The sequence below is a fragment of the Anarrhichthys ocellatus genome, unplaced genomic scaffold (genome assembly GCF_004355925.1).
Source record: "Anarrhichthys ocellatus isolate YVR2014 unplaced genomic scaffold, GSC_Weel_1.0 scaffold5, whole genome shotgun sequence".
NCBI lineage: Eukaryota > Metazoa > Chordata > Actinopteri > Perciformes > Anarhichadidae > Anarrhichthys > Anarrhichthys ocellatus.
Genome location: NW_022280035.1, coordinates 4,841,449 through 4,861,780, shown reverse-complemented (window position 1 = coordinate 4,861,780; position 20,332 = coordinate 4,841,449). Strand labels below are relative to the sequence as shown.

At 46.5% G+C, this 20,332-nt stretch overlaps 1 protein-coding gene across 11 annotated transcripts in view; it reads right to left on the bottom strand.

Moving 5' to 3' along the window:
* Positions 1-20,332, bottom strand: part of camta1a (calmodulin binding transcription activator 1a) — a 269,414-nt gene that overhangs the window by 41,432 nt on the left and 207,650 nt on the right. For all 11 annotated transcript variants that reach the window (XM_031845523.1, XM_031845518.1, XM_031845521.1 and 8 more), the window contains one exon: positions 17,269-17,340. In XM_031845523.1, the coding sequence (XP_031701383.1) occupies positions 17,269-17,340 (72 nt within the window). The remainder of the gene's footprint in view (positions 1-17,268; positions 17,341-20,332) is intronic.

Below are 20,332 nucleotides of genomic sequence, written 5' to 3'. Positions count from 1 at the left end.
AGCATGTGCATGTATTACAATAAAAGTGCAAAAGGCCAGTATTCAGAGCCTGAATATGGAGGAGCGTTCTGGATGCCAAGCGGGCAGGCAGTAAGTCAGGCGGTAAGCCGGGCAGTGAAGCATTGAAGCCCCTTTAGCTGCCACAACTCAGCTCACAGTTTACAGCCTACTTATTCTTCCTAAGGCCCTTTCAGAGCACACTACCCTCTCCATTAGTTGTGGTGGTCCCAAGTGAGAGGCCACGCTGCCCAGGGGCAAGCTGAGAAAGGGCCATCGGGATCCCATCCGGCTGCCATAATGGCCTCGGCTGAGCCCGTGGCACTGATCCTAATATTCAGTGGCCATCCAGGTGACACAAGTCACTAGAATAAGAGGAGGGAAAGGCAGTTACTGAGCTCTGTCAGACACATTGTGGATTTAACCGTATGCTCTCTCTTCATGGTTCCTTTCCTTTGTTTCCACCTCAAAACAACCTCTCAACAGAGTCTTTTCCACTCTCTCATTTTCATCTCTTCCTCCCAGGGCATAGTGCAATTCATTTGGAGGAGGAAAACACGGCTAATGCCATCTCTCTCGACTCCCTCTCCTCTGCTCGCGCTCCCTTTCATATCAGCGCGTAGTCTGATTTGTTTGTGTGCGTCGTCTTTCTCCCCGTGTCAGTCGACAAGGCGTGCTATTTATGTGCCTCTGCCCGTGTCTGTGAGCGAATCAGGACTTCACACGAGCAGCCGGGGGAGATGTGCTGGTGCATTTCTAAACAGGGAGTCACAGGGACGACTAATGTGTGTCCAGCAGCAAGACAGTCCAACCTGGCCACTATCTGCTTCGGCAATGGCCCACTGAACAACAATAGATAACACCGGTTGTCAGCATCAACAACAACAACTGTTGAGGTGGTAACAGAAAAGAGACCCAGTCAAGCACAAACTAGTGGAGCATAAATGCACATATATGTAGATATGTACACATGCCACATATGCATCCACAGACGTACACACATTGACAACAGCAATGGCCACAGGACTGCTGAGCCTGTGTGCTCTGTCAAGCATGGTGAGGGGCTCATTATTATTACTGGGCTGGATACTGGAGCAGCCCCAGAGCTCAGCTTGGCAAGACCTCTCTCTGGAGACTCACACACTGGCCTCCACAGACACACACACACACACACACACACACACACACACACACACACACACACCATACAAATGGGTAATCAAATGTCTGCCCGTTGGGAAAAAATAAAAAAAATGCTCAAATGGTTTCCTAGCAACCAATGGTGTGTACTGGCGGCACATGAAAAATTTTAAAATAAACAGCGTGTGCATATGTGTGTGAATTTTTGAGAGAATGAGGTTGAGATTAACAGTGCATATTAGAGAGGGCTAGAGGGGTGCATGGGGGAGGAGTGCTGGGAGTGAGCGGTCAGAGATACAGTAAGAAGTCATGAATGAGATTTGAGAGGGTAAAGAAGAGAGAAAGAGAAAAGGTGCCATCAGAAGTCTGGCAATCTGATCAACAAACACAACAAGCATTTCTTGCCTCTCTCTCTCTAGCGGGGCAGTGTTGACTGCGAGTTGATCCGAGGAGCAGGTCCACAGACAGTTAAGGCCATGGCTGGGAATGTGTTATCGAATCACAGCTCAGAGAGCGACCGTCACGGGAATAAATCAGTATCTTACACGCGGTTACAAATATGTAGCAACCCCTGCAGGGGAGGGGATTATACAAGAGCCAAAAGCACAGGCTTTAGGAAAACGGCCTAAAATGCAATGCTGCACATCACACCAAGTTCAAATGCAAAACACGGGGCGTTGTGCTGTACCAAAGGCGCACAATCAGGTGAGAGTAGTGGTTTGTAAAATTGCTGCAGAGCGCTGTACAAAGAGGCGTAGCTGAATCTCTGGGGCTCTGAAGAGGTTTTTGATCATTGCAGAACATTGTAACTAAAAGACAGCGAGTCCCCTTTAAAAACGAGTCAACAAAAAAAGACAGCGTTACATTCTATTTGTTTATCTGTGTGCGAGTGTGTGAAATGCGCAGGGAGCAAAGCAAGCGTGTAATAGTGTGCGTGTGTGCTTCCATAAGATACTAGTGTGTGTCATTGTGTGTGTGTGTGTGTGTGTGTGCATGTTTGGTACATCTGTATGTAAAAGTGTGTGTGCGAAGTAGTGAGAAGCATACTATCTCCATCCAGCAGCTGCCACAAAGAGGCTTCCCAAAACAAGCGCAGAGCCATGACAGAGACAGAGCGACCGCAGCCTTCTGGTGGTGTAATAGGAAATTAATTGAGACCATCAATATGGTATTAATCATTAAAGCTCAGGTGCTGAGGTGGCACTTTGCTGACTGCTCTACTGTTGGCAGAACTCTCTCACACACACACACACACACACACACACACAGTAAAAGTTTGACCTGCTGTTTTGCAAAAATAGTAGGTGGGGACAAAAAGGGAGAAGTAGGAGACAAAAGAAAATGAGAAAAAGGAAAGTCTGTATCCTCAATCTTAACAGACAGAGGTAGTATTTATACACAGCAATCCAAGGTCACCGCTTGTCTTGCTTTGCCTACAAAGTGGTCAGTGTTTAGCTCCCCCTGATAGCGACTCAATAGCGAGACAGAAATTGAATGGGTGTGTGTATTCTGAAAGATGTTCAAATCAGAAAATGACAGGTACATTTGGAGAAATATTCATCAACTCCCTTGGAAGCCATGTTTCTACTACCATCTAATCCTTCGTGAGGCAAAGCACAGCGAGGACTGGAGTGCCGGTGTTAATCAGCCAGAGGAGAGCCAAATTGCAGCAACTACATTAAGCCGTTAAGCACACCACGTCTCCAAATTGTTTGAGGTGTCTCACTGAGATGAATGCTTTTTCTTATGAATTATACATCACACACATACAACACCAGACACAGACTTTATATATATATATGTGTGCATGTGAGCGCACATCCAGACAGTTTTGCATGGTGTGTGTGTGCGCGGCTTTTGCTCGACAGGCTGACGTTCCTAACACTTTCTTCAGACCGAGTTAAGCCCAGCATCAACTAGCCTCCATAGGCACTTTACACCAAACGTTCACCACCTCATGTCTGTCGGTGTCAAGGTTGAGCCTATGAAATGTTTATGATGCAGGAGCTGTAGATAAGATTGATCTGGATTGAAAGGCAAATAAGATTGCCAAAGACCAGAGTCAGCTGAAAATGCATTAACACGGGTCTGGCCCTGAGAGAGCACAGAGTAATGAGTACTTCCTCTACACACACTACTATACTGGGGAGAGAATATGGACACACCGTCATGACCGGCTGACTGATGCCGTGAGTGTGTGAGCGTGTGACAGAGTTTGATACGTTTGCCTGATTGCTGCCATGCAACTCTTGACTACTGACACTATCCTTGTTCTGTGGTGTGTTTAACAGGCTGGGCACACCTTATGTTGCTTTTAAAAAACGGCAGGTACGTTCAGGCAATTTGCTGGCCAAGATTAAGAATTTACGAGTTTGACTATACGCATTTGGTAGAAGGTACTATCTTAAAAAGTTTTCATGTAAAAACAAGTTAAAGAATGGGACACTTGGTAACTACTAGCCACTAGCACACTATCAAAATAGGACTTCGTGGGAGAATCGGAGGCCCTGGCTCTCTTTAACACCCTGGTGATAACACATCAACTGTGATTTACGATGTCAAACAGTCGGAAAAACAATGCAAAATGATGTCATCAAATAGAGCGTTTTTCAAAGGCCAGAGTAACGTGTGTGCATGCATTAAAAAGTGTATTTGTGTGTGTGTGCATACGGGCCGGATGGAAGGATAAGACCCTTTGATGTATCTCCCGAGGGCCCTGGCCAGCTTGTAGGAGAGGAACAGAGTAGAGGCCCCCAGAGAGTTGGGGCCCGAGCCCTGGGGCCTGTTCTCTCCCTCCCCCTCTCAGCCTGCCTTCCCCTCCCTCCTCTGATCAATACTGGGTCCTAATCACCAAAGACAGTACGGTAGTCCTCTCTTTCTCTCATCTCCGCTCTCACTTTTTCTTCTCGTGGTTTTGCAACCTCTGCCACTGACACGCTTTTGCCAACCAGCAAAAATTCCACGCACTCGTGTATCCTCGGTGTGTGCGTGCACATGTTTCGTGCTTGTACGTGTCCACACCTTTGCGTGTGTGTGAGCCACACACGTTCTGCCAGCGTGTCTGCGCACATTTGTGAAAGGGTGTCAGTTTGAGTCTCGTGAACAGGCTTATACAAGGCTGTTAAAACGTGTGCATGTGTCTGTGTACAACAAGATAAGAGAATATCCTTGAAAAAGCAACACCAACATAAACCCCAGTGAATTATGAGCAGCATGCATAAACTTGAATAATAACACATCCCCTCATTTCGGTGGCTTTATCCCAGTTATCTAATTGCCTGTGTCTTTTTTTTCCGTCTTTAATAAACTAATGAATGTGGCAGGATTGAGACCTGGAATCATATAGGCAGCAATAAGTAGCACTGCTTTAAACCACCAAACCGCATAAGAACAGCTGAATAATTTGTAGGAGAAATAATTACGGGGCAGAAGAGCAGGCATCAATCGTGGAACATCGACAGTGTTCTCGCTGGAAACTACCTCACCCATAAGCCAAGGCTCCATTAGGTATTGTCTGGGGCCTACAGGCTAATTTGTTTGCATCAATAATACATTCAAAGGATTTATCTAACTTGCAAATGAGTGTTCATTTACTGGTCCAAGAGGCAAGGAGGAGAGCAGGCAGCAGGGGAGAAGGTGTGAAAGGCTGAAACAGCTGGTTGGGGCTATCTGGGACACAGTTAACCCTTTGCTGGGCAGCAGGACGGTGGTCCATACATACCAGTTAGTCAGTAGTATTCAGAGATGGTTGGTTCTGACATGCTTGGATAACAGCCAGTGTTTATGTAGGGCACAGAGAGGCCAAGGTGCTGGTGACCAACCCCTTGGAAAAACATCAAAAAAAGGAAGCAGCGAGCCCCCCTTTCGCAGCCACAACTTATTACCTGCTGCAGCGAATATTCTCTGATCATATGCCAGATGACAAAATGACAAAGAGGAGTGTATGTGTGTGTCTCTGTTAGAAGATGGGGATGTGGCATTAGTGAGACACGGTGGGCCGTCCTTAAGGGGACACTGGGATCCCCACCGCCCTTTGATCTCTGTACCATGAGAGCCAAACGAGGTGGATGAGCAAAGTGGGAGGGAGTGGGGGGGTGTTATCAAGAGAAGGCTAGCACAAGTGAGAGAGAGAGAGAGAGAGAGAGAGAGAGAGAGAGAGAGACAGGGGAGACGAAAGGGAAAGATAGGAGAGGAGGAGGGAAGCTGGCCATGAACATATGCTGCCTCTCTGTGCCAAGCCCCACTGGCTCAGGCAACCCACGCATACGCTGCACTGCTGCCACTCCAGCCCTCTCCAACACCAACACCATGGCACTACTTAGTCAAACAAAGCTGGAGAGATGAATCTGGAAAGAGACGGGGTCTCCCCAGTCTCAGCACTGCCAGGGTAGGGCTGTTTGGCCTGGATAACACTGCCTGATTATGCACACACTGACACACACATACGTACATATACAGAGCAGTGGCTTTCAGCTGTTCGGCTAGCCACCCCCTCTAAATCTGTGACACTACTGATGTGGGCCCCCATACAATACTCTCTGTTTGATGAACTATGGGGCTAGTCACTTTAACTATTATTTAATTATTGGTAGTGCAAAATATGAATTATAAAACTAATAGTGCCAGTCCTTTATTAGATCGGCTGAGCTGTGTTCAACACACACAAAAAAACAATAACACACAGCTGTGAACACATCACATTATCAGTGCGCCAATTAGTCACCTGTTGCAGAATTTAATGAGAGCGAAATAGAAGAGCTGTAAAAGTCGGGAAACAAAACAGGTGTTATGTCGAAGTCTGTTCCCAAGTTTAAATAGTGTTTCCCTCCTGTTGAAATGATAGCACCCCCCACTGTGGTTGTGGAATTAGGGATAAGGATTGGTTTTGGTTGAGGTGGGTAAACACATATCTACAGGGAAACAGTATTCAACACGACTCCAGGGCCGTTAAACAGACTATGTGGTCCGTTCGCTGTTTTCAGACCTGAGCATCCACCTGAACAGGAAAGGTCAGCAGTGCGCTAAGCTGGGATTCAATGAAATAGAATTATCGCCTTGCGGTTGAATGACTCCTCCAACCAGTCATGTTGCAGCTTACATTCATGTCTGCCTAATATTTCGTAATTTTAACCTATTAGACATTTGTGTGAAATTATCTTAATCAACATATGCATTCTTGAGTTATGGCCAAAGACGGGTTTTCTGAGGACAACAAAATTCCAACAAAAAAACCCAAATATGGCCGGCGGGGCGGAGTGCCAGAAACCCCTTAGTTGTGGTAAAATCATTGTAAATGCTTAATTTGTTCCGGCCAGGGTCAAAAACTGTGACCAAACCGGATAAAGCAAACATGTTACAAGTTGGCACGCTTATAGATTGGGATGTATAGAACTGATGTCAACTCACCTAAAGGCCACACATTAATTGTAGTTGTAGTCTTAGTCAATGCAAATCACGTACTTTGTTAGACATCAAAACATGAATCCTGTGTTAGTTGAGGTAACTTCAGGCCGGAAAAGTGCAAAAGGGGTAATAAAGAGTCTGAATGAGAAGAAAAATTATGGATCATGATTATATTATTGTATTTTTTCTGTTGAAGAGTTACGACAGAGTTTAATGGTTTGGAGAAGCTGTATGTGTGTGTGTGTGTGTGTGTGTCAGAAAAGAGAACTGTGGTTACTGGTACTGGGATGTTTGATGTACTGCACACCTAAAGGTATTATTAACACTGACAGTCTAGAAGGTTCAATTCAGTTTTTATTGCTTCAACATTTTATGAGCGGCAGACTTAAAATTCACAGAAAGGTCACACACTAATATTTTTCATACAATACCAGATTTTTAAATATCATTTATGTATGAAATACTTACTGTAATGAGTCGCTTACATTAACCGCCGCAATGTGGCTAGAGGGTTCCACAAAATGTTTTAAATAATGACTGACCATGTATTTGATTCTACCATGTTGTTAAAAGGAAAGGAGGTCAGTGGCGGGGGGGTGTGGGGGGGGGGATTGGGGTCTGAACGGCTTTGGAACAGTGCAGCACATGGCTCCCCTCTGGGAGTCAAACCAAGGGCAAAAAAAGGGAAAAATATGCTGGCAAACATCAACAGCACACAGATCCAAATTGCTTGCTCACACACACGTGCCTCACACCTTCACCCTTGCACACTCATAAATCCACACAAACCCACACATAATAGGCCCATACAAGAATGCAGACACACAAACACCCTCAGACGCCCAGATATATAACAACAAATGCTTGTATAACACAGAAATCAAATTCAGGGTTCATCTTGCAATCTGAGCTTCGCAAACTCAATTCCCCTCTGCCGTCTAGCCGCTTTACATTCCACGCCTTTTCCATGTGAACGAATGGGGTCAGTATCGTCACATAAACATCATCCTCCCCTTTCTCAGTGAATGGATGCTGAGCACTGGTGCATATCTAGGGAGGGATGGCAAGGGCACCGAGGAGAGAAAATCAATACTATATCTCACCACTAAGCACAATCCCAACCAAAAGCAGCTGGAGTTTGCAGGTTGCTCCATAAACTGGACGGCTTCATCTGGCTGGCCGCTGTGTCGGTGGATTGCTACAGTAATGCACTACAGCACAATGGCCTCGGCCAGAGCCTGCCAGACACAGAAGTGTACACACACACACACACACACACACACACACACATACACGAACACACACACACACACACACAGAGACAAACGGCACGCTCCCAGGGGCTGGGGAATAGCAACAGCAATGAGAAAAACTCTCATGAGGCAGGAACACGGTTGACAAACACACTCTCTCCTCCGTCACAAACAAGGAAAAGCACCCCTGGACCATTTAGCCCACCCTTACTGTGGACTCACACACACTTGCACATACACACACACACAATCACACACACACACACACACATATATATACATTTTCACACGCATATAGGCATACACAGAGAGGGCCCTTAAAATCCCTGCTCTAAAAATAGCAGGCAGGAAGCGGGAAACGGGACTGAGGCTATTATTATTGCGCACACGTCCTGCCCGGTCCCACCAAGGAAAGGGAAGAGACTAATGATTTTCCTGGTGCAAGCAATTAAAAAACTATTTGTCACCTGCCAGGCTGCATATGACATTAGGGGCCTTGGCAGAGGACCACAGAGTAACTCTACATATACACACTGTGCACACACACACAAAGTGGGTTGCACCAAAGCAAGCGGCCCAGAGGCAGAAATGGTGCATGACAAACAGGTGAAGGGAAGGGAAGATGAGGTAAGAAGGGAGGGAGCTGTACTTTTTTGGATATAGAGTAACAGAGTTGGGTAAACGGTTGATTTATCCGGACAGGTTAATACCAGGCCAGACAGTGCCTCAGACAGCACACTGCCATCAGGAAGTCATGTAATATTTAGACTCCAGCCAATGAAAGTCATTCTCCTGCTGCTGGGCTCCTGGCTAAAATAGAAATGTATATTTCCCCATCTACCCTACTCGGCCCCATGCCCCAAGAAAAGGAGAAGAGAGAGACTCCAGCTCTCTGCCGTATCCCTGTACCTGTCTCCCCTCCCTCCCTCTCTCTCTCTTGGGCTGGCTCCCCTGGAGAACAGTCGGAAGCATGCAGGTTTGTGCACACGTTCATTTCAACTAAATTGCTGTAATCCCTGCTGGATTTGTCAGAATGGTTTAAAGCATACCGAAAGAAAGAAATGCGAATATGTTTTATTGAAAACCAACATTTTAGTACCACCAATTAGCTCCTCATTCCTGTTTTGCTACAGATTCTGTAGTAGGAGGTAAACATTGTCAAATCTGAGTTATCTGAGGAGGGCACTGGGGAAGTCAGTTTTCTCATGTTTAGTTTTTCTTTTTGTAGTTCAAGAGGAGGGGAGTCTATCCTTTGCTGACTGTATGAGGGTTAGGATGGCCCACACAGGGGGGCCTCCAGGCTGATGAAAACCTCCCACTATTTACAAGGAAACATCCTCTGATGCTGCCACAAGAGGCCAATATTGGGCTCTGGGAGACAACCGATATAAATTGGGAGGGGGCAGTAAATAATATTAAGACAAGCGTTATGTCTCCCTTGCACTACGCAGCCCTATCCAGATCCAGCTTCAAGCGTACACGCGGCTGCAGTAATTTACGAGGTAGCTCGTTAACGCCGGGTGATTTGCGCTGCTCGTTTGCTCCTGCTCATCGCTACCAAATGATATCATCTTCTACCTCTAATCTTCTAACTCTAATCCCCCATTCTCAAAGCACCTCCACCCCTCCCAACTCTTGTTTCCTTCCTTCTACCCTTCTGCATTTGGCTTTCTCTCTCCTCTTCCTCCTCCTCCTCCTCTCAATCTCTGTGTCTTCTCGGGTTTTGCGTGGGCGAGTTTTGAGATGGGGGAGCAGACAGAGATAGGAGCAGAGCCATCACACTCAAGGGTGTGTGCGCGCATGTGTGCTCAATATGACATCTATCCAGATCAAAAAAAGACTAAAAGAAGTCTGGTTCGACTCTGAAGGCTTTATGTGCCCTTGTAGTTACTTTCCCACTGCCCCCTACTGAGAGAGAATGAGAGCAAGCCCAAAAAAAAACAAAAAAAAAAAACTGGATTTTCTCTCAAAACTTGCAGAGGGGAGAATGCTCAGCAATCCTGGGGAGACACAGTGGCAGAGAGAAATAAAGACAGATAGAGCGGTGGGATGGGCGAAGGCACACAGATGAGTTCATAACAGAGAATGTTATTGACAATTAGAGAAACAAATGGCATTGTTTTTATCCATGATAAAATACCTTTGAAGATCCCACAACTTCACTAATCGCTTCAACTAATTAATTGATTCAACCCCATTGACCCAATACTTTATCTTTATCTCATATCTTTTCCACAAACAATCCTTAGTCTCTTCATAACTCACAGAGAAATCAGCTCGTCTCCGACCAGATGCAGCAAACACCCTCCGCTGTAGCCAGATACTCACAATGAAAATTGCCAATTATAGAAATTGCAATCAGAGCAGTTGGTTTGTATGTTGATGGTAGCTGGTTAAAGGGGAATTGAGATCGATGTCTGACTGAATGCAGAGTGAATGACTGTGGCCCCATCTATATTACTACAGCTTTCATACCGACTCCCCTTTGCTCTTCTCCTCAGTCTTTAGCACACACATTCCTTGTCTTCCCTCTTAACTCCGTCCTTTCCTTTCCCGTCTCTCCCTCTATGACACATCCAAGAGATCGTGTCGGGATGTCAGCCCTCATCCACGGCTAATTGGGGCTCAGAGGAGTAATCAGGGCAGGACAAATCGGACAGTTCTGGTCATTAGCTGTGACCAGTGTTCTCTGGGAAGCTGGAAGATGTGTGCACACTTCTGCCATCACGCCTGAGCCCGCATAGTGACACAGGCAGATCTGAGGCTTGACACTAGAGGGGACTCGGAGATTGGCACGGCACAGGACAGACTTAGTGCGGAGCCATTGATCGCCTCTGCTTTCCAACACACACACACACACACACACACACACACACACACACACACACAGGCAGGACGTAAACACGAATAAGCCTTGCGGGTGACTGTATGCACAGGGACTCTCTTATTGTCTAATATATAGGAGAGGCAGCGAAGGACTTCGGGAGAGAAAACTCATCGAGTAAAACACAGAGGGTAATATCAAATCAGCATCGAAGTTTGTCGCAATATTCTTCGACAAGCTTACAGCGTTTGAGCTATTTCAAACACTTGTATTATTGACAATGGACTCAGACATTTGATTCCCGCTCTGGTTAGTAAACCAGTTCTCTGGGCTCTTTTGAGCTAGCCGGTGGAACGACGAGAATAACATGTCAAATATTGGTGTCAATAACAATCTTAGAAGCCACTAAATGTAAAAATGACGATGGCTGCTCCCTCTGAAAGTGGGGTGCACGACTTCGAAAGCAAGATGAATGTCAATTCGCCTTGCTGGCAGAGCCTTAACCTTTCAGGATAACTGAATTATTTAAGCGCCACATACCTGTTGTGGGCCTCTGTTTCTCCGTCTGAGGTAAGGCTGGTTAGGAGGCTGCATGAGTCTATGGCCATGCACGCCTCTTTGGCCGCTGAGTGAAAATGGCAAGACAAATGCGGCGGGGGATTTGCGATAATTGGCCGTGCTGGTGGGCTAGGCGACGGGCCTAGAGAAAAGGTCGCAGGCACTGAGAAACAGATCAGTCTGCCAGGAGGAGAGGAGTTTCCGTGTGCCTCTGGGGGTTTAGCTCAACTTCTCTCTCTTTCTTCATATGGGGAGAGAGTGCTCCAGCAGGGGCCATTAATTAAGCACCAGAGTAACCTTCAATTTGTTTAGCGGTCAGAAGCCCCAGTGTCACTGTTTTGGGCAGAGACCAACTTAGAACTAACTCTGTACTGTCTCTCTCGGAGTGAAAACAGAGGGCAGCGGAGGTGCTCGGAGCACTCGGAGAGAGTTGATAGCAGAGCGGGGGACATATTTAATTGTTCATAAGTAGAGAGGATGGAGTGGGTTAATGTCAGATGTTCCTGTGTGACTTGCTCACAAAGAGGAGGAGACGCGAAGGAGACGAGGGGAGCCACGGGGACATGGCTCACACCCCGACATGCTCGTGAAGCAGCTGTTCTCCTCATGGCAGAGAGAGCGGGGCCCTGCCAGCAGCAGCATGCTGCTGAGAGCATCGTGGTCTCCCACCATAGCGCAGGAACAGAACGGCAAAGCCTGACACACACACACACACATAGGCGAGCATGTGCACACGCTGACAGATATGCGGACACACACTCACATTGCTGTTACTGCCACCCGTTCTCCTGCCAGTCCAGTGTTGAACGGTAATGTCAGGTGGTGGAGTCAAATTCATATGCTATAAATCTGATCTCATACTCCGTAGAGGTGCATTTCCACTTGATACAAACAACAGCCTGCATAGCTAAAGGCAATTATATTTCTACTGCCTCCATTTGCCCCGAGGTTGTAGACAGCCAGTCACAACCTCGCCAGGTTTTCCTGCCTCTCTACCCTCTCAGTGAAATCAACAGAACGGTGCCCAGGCTCATCCATGATTTATCTCAGTGAAATATTCATTATGTAGCCTTGCATAGTCTGGACATATCTGATGTGAATCTGAACCTGACAGCTCTGCTCCGTCATCACACATCACCTGAGCCACTCTGAATCCGGCACCTGTCTCCCAGCGCTCAACACAGAGGCAACTAAACTGATCCGAATGAATAGAGGACTCTGGCAGATACAAAGAATCCATCTGTCTGCCTTTAGCCTGCAGGCATGTGGCTCTGGGTCGGTAGCTACCGGATCCTGCTTGCACACCGACCTATGACGGATCACTGCAGCAAAGCTACTCAACTTTTCCCATTCAATTAGTCAGAGAGCGAGAGAGGCCTCTGGCCCGACTGGGGATGAGGAGTACATGTGTCGGGCCCAGCACATGATCCGCTGGCAGCATTGGCCAGGTGTATTGATCTCTGGAGATCGGTGAGCTTGTAACGAGAGGTGAATAGCATGGGACTTTAAAGGGGCTGGGTGGGTTTTTTGATAAATCAGCCAAAAAAATAATACTCTGATGTGGTGAACAGTTAGAAAGGTTAGAACAGAGTCTGTTTCAGCACCATGGACAGCACCGCAGAGCCCAGACTGCTCAAGGTTCTCCTAAATCCCGGAGTTATCACTCTGCCTGTCCAATTAAGGAACCTTTGAATTATTCTATAGATTAAAATAGCTGAAATACAGTCTAATAGTGCCGGAATTATCACAGGGACAACAGTGACAACTCATTTTCCTACATAACACTAATTCAAGTGGTTCCAAAGTCATTATACTCTGAAGGACTAATGTAATAAGAAAAATGTAACTGCAGTGAATGGTGATATTAATAATGTATTCATGTGAGACAGAGACTAGAGCGCAGTGGCCTAAGCTGTGGAAGGTAAGAGGGAGAAAGTGATAGCTGTGAAGAAACAAGGTCGTCAGCATTCCCTCCTGCCTTACTAGTCATTTCATTATCTCATGCCTCTCTCCTCCTCTTTAAAGTAGGAAAAGCGGGAGAGGCTATTGACCCCTCTCTGTGTTCGTGGCAGGCAGCGGGACAAATGAAGTTTCCCCTCAGACCCCCTCCGTATTAATATCATAATTATCCGCACCTCTGTGCCCCCGTCGGCCAGCACAAACTCCACTGTCGTATTTGATGGAGAGGCGCAAGCTGGGAATTACATTCGATTAGCACTAAACAAGAGAAGGGGACACGGAGGAGTGGAATCAATCAGTGCCACCAGGATGGGAGAGATCCTCGCCGTCAATGGGTGTGCGTCTGTCTGTGTGTCGTGACAGTTTGTGGATGGAAAGGCTGCGTAGTACTCCACTTACAGGAGTACGGCACACTCCAGCTGTAAGTAGCAGCATTTAAAGAGGAGATAATGTGCTGTGATGATGTTTATGATTATTTGGGATTTGTTGGTAACATTGAAAATATACCATGGTATGACACAGAGCCCCCCCTTTTTTATTTTACCAAATCCAATAAAATGGGAACTTTTTCTGAGTGACAAACCACATAGTCCGCTGTGGGAAGCTCTCTGTCTCGGCAGCAATTTGGATTCATTGTTTGCAACCGCGGATAACTGAGGTGGTACTTCTCTTCAGTCGCAGCCATTTGCGGAGATGGGCCAGACATTTTAAAGTGGTCTAATGCCGTAGAGAGGTGGAGGTAGTGTGGCGGGGAGGAGCAGATTGAGAGTGAGAGGTGAAAAGAACAAAAGAAAATGAATGGAGTTAGAGAGGACCCCCCCTCGCAGGTCTTCATTCCCGTCCCCTGTCTCATTACCCAGGCTTTGACTCAATAAAGAGTGGATAAAGAGTGGATAAAGAGGCACACACCCACAGGCTAGGCCCCCCCCCCCTCCCTAAAACACCTTTCGCCAACCTCACTCTGTCTGTCTTTCTCGCTGTCTCTCTTGCACACACATATCCAAAAATACACACATATACACACCGTCCCCTTTCTCCCTTTCTATTCTGCTGTATTTTTTCAAATCTTTAAATCTATCTTTCTCTCTCGCTATTTCCGTCAGTGTTTTTTTTGTAGCCTAACTTTTTAAAAGTTGTGTCCATCTCACTTGCTCTCTCATTCACAGTCTGTCTCTACCCTCTCTGTCCTCTGTGTTCGCTCCCTGTCGGTGCTGTGTAATAGGAGTTATTTTCATCCCTGTCTCTCCGTGACTGTGGCCGCTGGATGGCTGAATATTTACATTTTTCACTCACTGGTGACCTTTCCCTGTCGCCGCTCTGGGAGCTCCAGTCTCCTTGCTGCTCTGCTGTTGACAGACTATTGCCTGCAAATCTCATATGGACACAGCAAATGGTACACGGGGAGTCGGGGACAGAGTGTTCAGAGACCGGAGACAGGTGAAAAAAAGACAAGAGTGAAACTGTTGTAACCCGGTCTGACTGAAAGTGGCCTGAAGAGACGGAGGTGCTGAAGGTCTATCTGCATCTGCAGAGATATGGACTGAAGTGGTATAATCTTTTACCTCTGGTGTCATTGTGATTTTGGTTTCCTGTCAGCACAGATGGTCTGCAATAAACTGCCAGAAAAAGAGATGTAAATCTGGGGTTCCAGGAATGCTGAGTCAAAGCAAATACTTTGGAAATTGATGTTTTTTTGTTGCGCAGTAGAAGATCGTTTTTCTTTTGTTGTTTTGTTGTTTTGAATGAGTTGATGTGTTAGCTGCACACCAGGGCCTGGTGAGTCATGTACGCGAGGGCCAGGGATTCACTAACCAGGTTGTTCTTAGGTATTGCTCTGCCATAACAACAAAGAGAAGTTGAGTCAGTGAACTCCTCAAAGTTTCATGAGTGTTTACATGTGAATGCTGAAACTGGCAGAGAGAGACGGTGAAAACGAGGGCTGCAGTTTTTTAAAAAGTGAGTAACCCCGGTTGACTCAGTCCTGATGACACCCCTTCTGTTCGTACACATGTTTCCATCCCCCGGTGGTGCACTGAAGGCCTGAATTCAACTTGAAACTCACACAAGGGCATGTGGGTATTGTTTCAAGAGTTGACGATCGCTGGCAATGTTCTTATCTCCACATTTGGCTGTGAAGAGATCTTTTACCTATGAAATTACAATGTCAGTGATGGGAGACAAAATCCACATTCCTCCATCTGTGCTAAAAAAGCATTTTGAAGTTCAGCTGAAGCTAATATGAGGATTCAGCAGCCTGAATCAGTCAAACCGAGGGGGTATCTTCCAAATTTACAGTCTTCAGGATAAAAAAAAAAGAGAATTTCAAAACAGAGAGACTGTAGCCCACTTGACTGACTGAGGTTCGGAATGCATTTTTCATATAAGAGTATATAAGACTGTGGAATTGCCAACCATCACTTACATTGAAATGGTGTTGGGAGGGAATCTTTATTTGGCCAGAATGGACAGGAGGAATGATTACAGCAGCCAATATTGCAATGCACATATGGTGATGTCAGTATTATCTTTAGATAAACTTCAAAAATATGTGACCTATCCTTTAAGGAAGTTCCCAATACCACCATAACATGACTCCATTCAATGAAACGCATCCTCACCAAAGAGTCTAAACATCTACCGCTTTTATGTGTTATTTTCAGACCAAGAGTGATATATTCCATATATATACCATTCTTTAATTATTACTGGAGACACCTGTGGAACTACCACTCAAGCTGTCCGGAGTATTTTGAAAGCTGTTTACATTCCTGTCTGTCTGTGGACAGGTTTTGTCCCCACGAAAGAACTTCACAGGTGTGTACTTGAGATCAAAATGAAGGCCAATTTCGAAGAAGAGTGTTTGTCCAAGCAAGGGCGCCAGAAGGGGGGGTAAGAATTTAGAACCTGACCTGATTTGGCATTGTTACTGGCGTACTGCTGTCAAAAGATGGTCTCTAGTTCTTCTTAATTACATTACTTTAAATATTTAATAATACACTGTACCCCTAATCATTTGGTAAATAGATTTAAGTGAAAATAACCTGAGTAGCTTTGCTGATTGATCGCAGAAGAGACAGGAAGAGACATGCTTATGTTTGCGTGTGTTGCGATTATTGCCTGTGACACAAACAGAGCCAGCAAGAGAGAAATAAACTGTTGTTGTTTGAGAGCTTTTGTTTGCTGTGGGAACACTATAATTATTTTTGATTAGTATTTAAGCATTGTTGAGGTTTTTTTTTTCCCCTCTTTTGTCTTTCCCCAACCGGTCTGCTCTTTTCCTTTGCTAACCAACACTGTGAGAGGTATGGTTAGATTATAAATGAATTAGTCTTCTGGGTCTATTCAGTACAGCAGGGATGTTGTGACTCGACAACTCTAGTCTTTAGAAAATACAACTTAGAGAAGCTGTGCTGGCGGCATTTCAGCCAAAGATTCTCTATCCCACAGAGGATTTTTCTCCACAAGTTTTATACTACATTAGATGTACGACATAGAACTTCAGATAGATAGACAGACAGATAGATAGACAAAAATAGCAGCAGCTCCACACACCACTATTCTCTGCGTGTGTGCTTTATGCTCCCTTTAAATTGTCTATGTGAATGGTTCTTCGTATCAGGCACCTTCCGACAATAATGGCTGCCATGCTAAACGACAATGATGAGATGTATTGGGGAGGTGATCAAAGGACTACTATTTACAACCACTCTCAGCCTGCGGACTTGACGACCCACTGTAAGCACACTATACTGTACGGGGAACGTCTTCCATCATGCTTTTACTGCCCATCACTGCAGCTGTTAGACAGGGGAGATGGCAAAGCTTTTAGCAGACTGAGATACCGCCCTCATGCTGGACGGCGTGTATGGGCAATGCCATCAGAAAAGTGAATGACTGGGAAAGATAAGGGAAATGGAGGCTGGGGAGAGAAAAAAGCAGAGAGAGAGAGAGAGAGGGAGGGGGCGGGGGGGAGGATAGGTTGATGTCTGCCTGCCGGCTGTCAAAGTAAAATGCTTCGGTTAAATGGAAACTGATATCATGCGACTCATTCAAGTTCTTGTGGATAGGCTGGGAGAGGTTGAGAGTGAAACTAAAGCGCGGTGACCTGTAGAGGAGGAGAAGAGGAGTTCTTACCTGGAGCAGCCAGTAGCACCTGCGGTGGAAGGTGGGGATGATGGAGGAGTGGACGTAGCAGCCATACAGACACTGGAGACAGGAGAGGAGAGAAAGAGGGACAGAAACAGAGGGTGTTACACTGCAGTAAAGTAGGCTGACCTCTTTGACTGTGACAGCTGTGACCGTTGAACCCCTGACCATTCCCTCCTTACAGTAACTCCCGCATGCACCTGCTGGCAGATGGTCAAGCTATTGTTCTCGGAAACAAAGTCTGTGACCTGGAAGGAGGAAGTGGATGGGGTTAGCCGGTGAACACCTCAGCGTCACCGTATGACTACTTCCTTTCCTTCCACTCTCACCCTGTCCTGCTTCGGAGAGAGCCCCCTGACAGGATGATTCAGGGGCTCCTTACTCCAACCCCCCCCCCCCCCCCCCCCCCCATCACCCCGCAGGGCACCCCAGCACATAACTAAAGCACAGTGTTATTAATATCCTTATCGTAAACAGATAATACCGTGCCTGGGGCCTCGTTACCGTGGAGAGAGCTAGGCAGGGCTGATAACGCCTCCCTGTGTCTGGCTGAGGGGCCAGGAGACATTTCTCAGCAGCCGGCAGCGAAGGCAAACGCAGCGCAGCACCGCGCGGCGAGGAACAGGAGCAAGGCAGCACTTATCCTCCTCCTGCTCGCGCTCCTCCTCAATCCTTCTCTGGAAGACCCACGGCCCCGGCTCCCAGGTGAACCCAGAGGGATAGCTACTCTGGTTTTTTGCTCGTCTACAGCACTCACCCCGCTCCCCAACCCTCACCAGCTATAGGAAATAGGCTGAATTTGTGCAATCTAATATTTGTGAAAGGTGAGAGTATAGGGTGGATTGCACTTAAGACAGGGAGCTTGGCTCTTGCAGGAATAAATCAAACAAGCAGGTCGGGAAGGGCTGAGCTTCACTCCAATCGACTTTGGTATAACTCTTTGTTTAGAAATCAGGAGAAATCACAGCTGGGCTGATACACACACTGTTAGTGAGTGTGTGTGCATGTGCAGACATGACCCGGCTTCATTATTCAGAAACCGTGTGTTCAATAAGTGAAGGCGGGTTTCCTCAGGCACTGTAGATGTGACTGGGTAGGCGGTAAGGGAGGGTGCAGTGATGGTGGAAGGGGGGGCATGGGGGCGTTGGGCTACATTGCTCAGAGGACCCTGTGATAAATAGGCGCCTTGAGATGTGTTATGTGCTCGTCTTGTTTAACTAAAACCTAGTTAAAAAGAGCAGGGCCTGCAGATGAAGTCTGCAGACACTCATTTGCCAACATCAAACCGTCTGATTAATTATACCAGAGTAGCATTGCACAGCTTCACAGACTGGGCACATGGTGAGAGACACATCACATCGCTAAAAAAACCCCGAATACATCATACAGTTGCACAAACATGCATGCGCGGCTGTGTGTGTGCGGCCAAAACAACAACTCACACAGACACTCGATGACCAATTCACAAACAACAAAAGTCACATCAGCCTCGACTCTTTCTCCAGGTGTTCCTTTGTTCCAAATACATCTATTGTGAACCGATTTCAATACGACCGAACTCTGCGTGTGAGTTTGAGATAGTGAAGGCATGCAGACTTCCTCCTGTTCTTATTTTTTTTAGCTGTACTCTCATCCATTACAGCTGTCTGAAATAGGATGTATGCCTCCTCCCACTCCCGTAGCTCTGCCATCCATTACTCCACGCTGGCAACGGACAGACGCTTCCTCCCACTCCCACAGTGCATTGAACATCACATTCCAACAGTCAACCCCAGCTGCTAGCAGCTCACACATTTCTGCTGTGCAGTTTTTCGTAAGTATTTGTGCTATAAACTGTACTTTGTGCTCTTTTCAGGGATTAGGCAGTAGTGATGCAATACTCCACATTAGCCAATAAGGCATTAAACTGTTTACGCGTTTCACTGTGTCCTGCGATACTTTTGTGAAAGGTGCTTACAAACAGAAATGCTACCATTCTGTCTATTCAGACTTTCAATTCAAACACCAGCATCGACACAGACAGTAACGCTGCATTTATTTTCACTGCACACAGAAAATGGCAGACTTGTTTATATGCCGCTTGTGTGCTAAATAAACTTGCTGTCTTGTTAATTCTGATTACGGAAAGTTTATTGATATATCATGGTTTAATACTGATCTAGCCTGAAGCGCTTGGCCCACTGGGAGTGGGCTGCGGTGGCTGTGTGCAGTTGGATGAGGCTATGGCATGCTCCTCAGGATTGACAGGTGGGCAGAGCAACAGGCCTCTGTGACTAGGGCGACTGGGGAGTGAATAAATTAGCCCCCAGGCTGCTTTGCTCTCCCTCTGTTTACTCCATTTCTCAACCACACAAAGCGGCGTGCCAGACAAACAAGCAGCTTAAAGCACAACACAACTGTTGCACCTGTCAGTACCGATATACAGGAGGCATCAAACACATTTGCACACGCGCACGCGTGTGCACCCTCGCCCTCCCGACACACTCCCACCCACACACACGGAATTAGACAATGAGTTCTTAAGCACGAAAACTGCGCCCACTCACAAACACGGAAATATTCAAAGATGCACCGGCACATGCTGTTACGCTAACGCGCACACCCGGACGCTCACATACACAGACAGTAGTCTAAATAGACCTAGATAGGAGGGCTGGCCAAGATACTTTTGAGAGCACAAGCACACCCACATAGACAAAGCTCATCATACTCGAGCTCTTATCAGTAATTCAAGACGCATATCAGTTACTGGTGTTTCTGCTGCTCTCTGCATGCTGAGCGTCTGGGTGACAAAGTGACGGCAGCAGAACCATTATTTGCTGTCTTTGGGCTGTGACAGATGACAGCACATCACAGGGCAAGCAATTAAACCATAATTATACACACACATGCACACACATCCTGTCATTAAAAGTGCAGTTTCCCAGTGTGTAATTTTGAACAGCTTTCGCACGCTGACACTAAAACAGTGAAACAAATACGTAGGTGTGTATCGTATGTGCACAAACAAACACACACACACACACACACACACACACACACACACACACAC